Below are 5,992 nucleotides of genomic sequence, written 5' to 3' on the forward strand. Positions count from 1 at the left end.
TACCTGTTAAGTATTTTTAAATATTATTTTGGAATATATTTGAGTCAAACCAAATGATTTCTAAATTATCTGTATCTTTTAAACCATAACTTCGATTTTAACATATTATATATGAAATTTTATTAGAAAAATGTGTGGAATCTAAATATAATGTTAATTTTACCTGTTAAATATTTTTAAAATATTTTTATGTAAGCAAACTTATAATTTGTAGCGCAAGATTCATTTTTTTCATACCGGCGGCGATCCAGATTGCAAATAAACACCCCACTATAACCATATAGGAAAAAGAAAACATCAATAACTACACATGAATACCTCTGAAAAATGTCGCAGGGGAAAACAACAGATTTCTCATCGCGGGAGTGAGTGAGAGAGAGAGAGGGGGGGAGGGAGAGGGAGAGGGAGAGAGAGACGCCTTAGGATTAACCATATTCAACACACGTTTTTTTTATTGTTTTGTGTGAACACCGAGGCCATCGCCGGCGAAGGTGAGAAGGAGGATAAGCGGCAACACAAATATGATGCCTCACAGAAATAAAGGAGATGGATCTATTGTGGTCTTGAGTGATGATTGTTGAGTTAAGAGAGTGTGTTATATTTCTCTCCCGTTGCAACGCATGGGCTCTTTTGCTAGTCTATATATAACTGTCTATGTTTGGTTGATTTTAAGATAAAAAATAGTAATAACTTCATGTCACCATGGATCAGGTGTGCCGTTGATGCAGGGTGACGTGGAGCTAGCTGGTACGTCGATGACTGAATCTCATACGACAGCCCGATGCATACAGAACACAGGCGATCTTCAGATCCTCAGAGCGCGGTGAAATATTTCCAACAATGACGCGGCACGCACCCCCGCCACCCGCATCACCCCCGCCCTCGTCATCCCCTGACGACCCGCACTCGTCACCCGCGGCGGCAACTTCCGGGGTGCTTCCCCCTTGGACAATACCTCCACACCAAGGAAGCTCGTTTCTCCCACATGCGTGCATCTGGCCAATCGCCCGCCATGATATATACGATCCTTCCACCTACCTTCCTCAAGCTGCCCCCCGCCCTTGCCTTGCTGCTCCAGAATCCAGATCACTGGTAGTAGACGGTAGCTAGAGCAGGAGAGTGTTCGAGTTCACGAGATGTCCATGGCGCCGTACGAGCAGGTGATGGATGACCTGGCCAAGGGGCAGCAGTTCGCGACGCAGCTGCAGGGCCTCCTCCGGGACTCCCCCAAGGCCGGCCACATCATGGACCAGATCCTCCACACCTTCTCCCGCGCCATCCACGCCGCCAAGGCCGCGGCCGCGGCCGCTGCCAGCGCCAGCGCCAGCGAGAGCGAGGTCACCGACGGCGCAAGCAGCGGCGGGAAGAGGAAGCCCGCCGCCGGCGGAGGACCGCGCAAGGCCTGTCGGACAAGGTGAGGCGGCTCGACCTCATGATTCTTGATATGTTATTAGTTATAGACTGGTATTTTGTTGGCACCGTGATAATGGACTGGAATATGTTTGTAAAATCTCTTCTTTCTTGGGCGTTGCAGGACCCAGGATTCGTCCGTCGTGACCAAGAACATGAGGAGCTTGGAGGACGGGCAGACATGGCGCAAGTACGGGCAGAAGGAGATACAGAACTCCAAGCACTCAAAGTACGTTTCTGCCCTCCAATCATTACCAATAAACCGCTAAAAAAACACAAAGTGTGTTGCCAATAGTGCTGTGCAACAACCAGCGCTGCCTGTAATTAACCCCTCGATGGGCCTCCGTGAACTGACAAGCGCCTTGGATGTGTTTTGTTCTCCTTGTCCACAGGGCCTACTTCCGGTGCACGCACAAGTACGACCAGCAGTGCATGGCGCGGCGGCAGGCCCAGCGCTGCGACGACGACCCGGACACGTTCAGGGTCACCTACATCGGCGCGCACACCTGCCGGGACCCCGCCGCCGCCGTGGCGCCGCATGCTCCCGGCACCGCAGCCGGCTGCCACCTCATCAGCTTCGCGCCGGCCGCTGCTCATGGCACCACCACCAGCACCACCACAACGAACAGCAACCTGGTCGGCGAGGACGCTGCGACGGGGTCCGGCCTGCTGCTGCCTGGCCTGAAGCTTGAGGGCGGCGACCTGGAGGAGGTGCTGAGCAGCCGCACGCCCGGGAGCTCTGCCCTGTACGGCGGCGCGGCGGCGGCGGCGGCTTGGCCTGACCAGGGCGACGTCACGTCCACCCTGCAGTACGGTGGTGCCGGTGCCTTTGGAGTGCTCTTTGATGGTTACCCGTATCTCGAGGACATCCTGTCGTACGATCTCGACCATTGATCGGTGGAGCTGTGGATTGGGAGGATCGACCGATCGACTCGACGCGTATATATATATATATATATATGCAAATAATGGTCGATCTTCCCGATTGCGCGTAGTAGGTTTAGTTTGTACATTTCTTTTCTGCAGAGTGTCACTTAGAAGTTGCATCTTTGTTACTCATCCATCCGTCCCATGTGTACGTGGATTATGTTAGCCTTTTAGCTGAGCCGAGACTTTTGATTCTCCAAGTGGCTGAGAAGTGAACACAAACTTTCAGTATATTATGTACCACTTGTGTAAAAAGTTACATAGCCTACTCGGTTAGGGCATCCTCCAAAATAGACTCTCAAATGCTCCGCAAACGTTCAAACTGAGTTGTTCGCACCCGGGACGCACTTTGCCACCCAATATTGTCCCACATCGGTACCGCAAACCGGAGGCAAATCAAGGGGCTTTGTAGGAGTCCCGACCTTCACCACATAGAACACCGACGACACCCTCGGCCCACCCAAAATCACACCCGTATTTTCCCTCCTTCTCTGCATCCGCCTTCTTTCTGGCGCCGCCGCAGCTGTAACACTTGGCCGCCTATGAAGCCCTCGCTGGACCTCCGCCGCTCCAGCCGGTCGCCAAGTCGCTTTGCCTACGCCATTGTTCCACATCTCTGGTTTGTCCGCCTCGCAGGTACTATCCTCCCCGCGGATGTCGTCCGTGGGGTCACCACACCCGACAAGTTTTTCGTGAAATGCACGTGCTAAATTTGTGACAGTTTTTCTCCCTTCTTTGAAGCAATGGGTTTATACATGGAGTATTATGCAGGCGGTCTTTGCAGACGCGGAGCGTGCGAAAGAGCATGTTCTCAATTTCAAGGCATCGATCAAGGGTCATTGAGTGCTGAATCGGTACTTGGCACGAGGGGATTTAACGATGATGCACGGCTTGCCCCTGATGCCCTATTCACGGGACAATTCGCACTGATGCTTTCGGATGCGCAAAAGTTTGTTTGATTGCCTCTACAATGGCGTCTGGGCCTACGATGACTACTTGATCCTGAATAAGGATGTTGTTAGGGCATTTCACGCCTTAGTGTTTTGGTGATGATGACAACACATTTTGCGGACTAATCGTGTGCCATAGTTAATGAGGTATGATTTGTTCGGCGCAAGACGGTTAGGCATTCCCTCTGAATGGAAAAGATTGAAGATGGAGTTGCCGGCGTGTTTATTTCTTTGGTCGTAGGAAACCCGTACTATTAAGAGGGAACCCACATCGGAAGGTATTGGGTGAATCAATGCACGTACACATTCTATTGCACCCACTATATATCCTTCAATTCGAGGAGAGAGGCCCTCAAATCCTATCTGTGGCAGGGGTTTTTGCGCCAAGTGGTTGTACCGCTTGCCAAGTACTTCCGGCACAACCACCACCCTAGGGGTGATACACTAGGGTTTTGTAGTCCTCAGGTGTTTGGAAAGCGGTTGTACAGCTGCCTCCGGGTGGTTGTATCGCCTGATGCTTGGCAAACCTTAGGATTGTTATCAGGCGGTTGTACCGGCCCAGTACCGCCCTACCACCGGAAAACCTTATGTTATGGGGCGGTAGTTGGGCGGATGGCTCCCGCGAACCGGTACTACCGATGGTCGACAGCGATTGTACGTACCGCCCCGACCTTAGCCACCACCAGTACTTGGGCCAGGCGGTTGCACCAGTGCAAGCACCGCCCAAACCACCGCTATGGGGGTGACACCCTTCTGTTGCGAAGCGGTTGTTGGGCGGTTGTGGATCGGTAGTTCTCGAGTGACTCTGGGCAACCAGTACTACCAGTGCTTCCACTAGTTGTAACAATTGCACTTCTACAGGGTATCCCACAAATCCCGGTTGTACCGGTGGTTGAAGCGGTTGTACTGCTGCAGTTTAAAAACTATTGTAATGGTTCGTTTTGGGGCCACTATATAAGTAGGTGGTTCTTCGACCTACCATTTTACTTCTTGCCTCTCTCTCTCCTCCATTAATGCCCTTCAAGTTTTCTTGCGCAATCTCTCTCTCTAGCCACTCAAACCTATTGATGTGCTAGGGATAGAAGGAGGAGATCTAGATCTACACTTTCATCAAAGGAAATTTGACCCCCCTACTTTCTTGTGTGGATTTTGTTATTCTTGGGTGTTTGGGCACCCTAGATGAAAGAGATCACCTCGGAGCCACATTTCATTGTGGTGAAGCTTCGTGGTGGTATTGGAAGCCTCCAATTAATTTGCGGAGAGAGTCCAAACCTTGTTTGTAAAGGTTCAGTTGTTGCCTTTAAGGGCACCACTAGTGGAGTCACATCATCTTGCATTGTGGGAGGGCGTGAGGAGAATACGGTGGCCCTAGTGACTTCTTGAGGAGCATTGTGCCTCCATAGCGCTCCAACAGAGACGTAATTCCCCCTAAAGGGAAGGAACATCGGTAACACATCCTCGTATTCACCGACTCCACTTGTGGTTATTTCTTACCTTTACTTTGTGCAAGCTATTGTTGTGTTGTAGCATCATATAGGTTTTTCACCTAGTTGCATATTTAGACAACCTATTTGTTGCTAAACCTAATTTGTTAAGAAAAGCTAAAAATTGGTAGTTGTCTATTCACCCCCCTCCCCCTAAAGAGTATGGTTGATGCTACTTCTTGAGCTTGCGTTGGTTTTTTTCTTGAAGAGAAAAGGGTGATGCAGCAAAGTAGACATAAGTATATCCCTCAGTTAAGAACCAAGGTATCAATCCAGTAGGAGATACAAGCAAGTCCCCAATCAATGCACCTGCACAAACAATCAAACACTTGTGCCCAACGCGATAAAGGGGTTGTCAATCCCTTCAAGGTCACTTGCAAAGGTGAGATCTGATAGAGATAGATATAAAAGATTACTAAAAGGTAGAACAAAATAAAAGGAAATAAATTGCAGCGAGATATTTTGGGGTTTTTTGGTTTATAGATCTGGAAATATATAATGGAGAATAGACCCGGGGCCATAGGTTTCACTAGAGGCTTCTCTCTTGAAGGCAAATAATACGATGGATGAACAAATTACTGTCGAACAATTGATAGAAAAGCGCAAAGTTATGACGATATCAAAGGCAATGATTATGAATACAGGGATCACGTCCGTGTCAAGTAGACCAACTCCTGCCTGCATCTACTACTATTACTCCACACATCGACCACTATCCAGCAAGCATCTAGAGTATTAAGTTCATAAGAACGGAGTAACGCCTTAATCAACATGACATGATGTAGAGGGATAAACTCAAGAAATATGATGAAAACCCCATCTTTTTACCCTTGATGACAACAATACAAATACATGCCTCGCTACCCCTACTTCGTCACTGCGTGAGGACACTGCAAGATTGAACCCAAAACTAAGCACCTCTCCCTTTGCAAGAAAAACCAATCTAGTTGGCTAAACCAAACCGATAATTTGAAGAGAAATACAAAGATATCAAATCATGCATATAATAATTCAGAGAAGATTCAAATAATATTCATACATAAGATGATCATAAATCCACAATTCATCGGATCTCGACAAACACACCGCAAAGGAAGATTACATCGAATATATCTATGAGAACATCAAGGAGAACATGGTATTGAGGATCAAAGAGAGAGAAGAAGCCATCTAGCTACTTGCTATGGACCCATAGGTCTATGGTAACCTACTCACGCTTCA

At 48.6% G+C, this 5,992-nt stretch overlaps 1 protein-coding gene across 1 annotated transcript; it reads left to right on the top strand.

Moving 5' to 3' along the window:
• Positions 1-1,016: 1,016 nt before the first annotated feature.
• LOC125539894 (transcription factor WRKY45-1) lies at positions 1,017-2,568 on the top strand. The gene is made up of 3 exons (XM_048703430.2): positions 1,017-1,414; positions 1,535-1,639; positions 1,803-2,568. Exons 1-3 carry the CDS (start codon positions 1,137-1,139, stop codon positions 2,302-2,304), a joined length of 885 nt encoding a protein of 294 aa, XP_048559387.2. The 5' UTR covers positions 1,017-1,136; the 3' UTR covers positions 2,305-2,568.
• The last annotated feature ends 3,424 nt before the right edge of the window (positions 2,569-5,992 follow it).

The sequence above is a fragment of the Triticum urartu genome, chromosome 2A (assembly GCF_056163025.1).
Source record: "Triticum urartu cultivar PI428250 chromosome 2A, HENAU_Tu73, whole genome shotgun sequence".
NCBI classification, from domain to species: Eukaryota; Viridiplantae; Streptophyta; class Magnoliopsida; order Poales; family Poaceae; genus Triticum; species Triticum urartu.

Bases quoted from the DNA above. Each gene is read 5' to 3' on its own strand.
- LOC125539894 (XM_048703430.2), top strand. From the start codon at position 1,137: ATGTCCATGGCGCCGTACGAGCAGGTGATGGATGACCTGGCCAAGGGG. The intron at 1,415-1,534 runs GTGAGGCGGCTC...TGGGCGTTGCAG, and splicing joins CGCAAGGCCTGTCGGACAAG to GACCCAGGATTCGTCCGTCG. The intron at 1,640-1,802 runs GTACGTTTCTGC...CCTTGTCCACAG, and splicing joins CAGAACTCCAAGCACTCAAA to GGCCTACTTCCGGTGCACGC.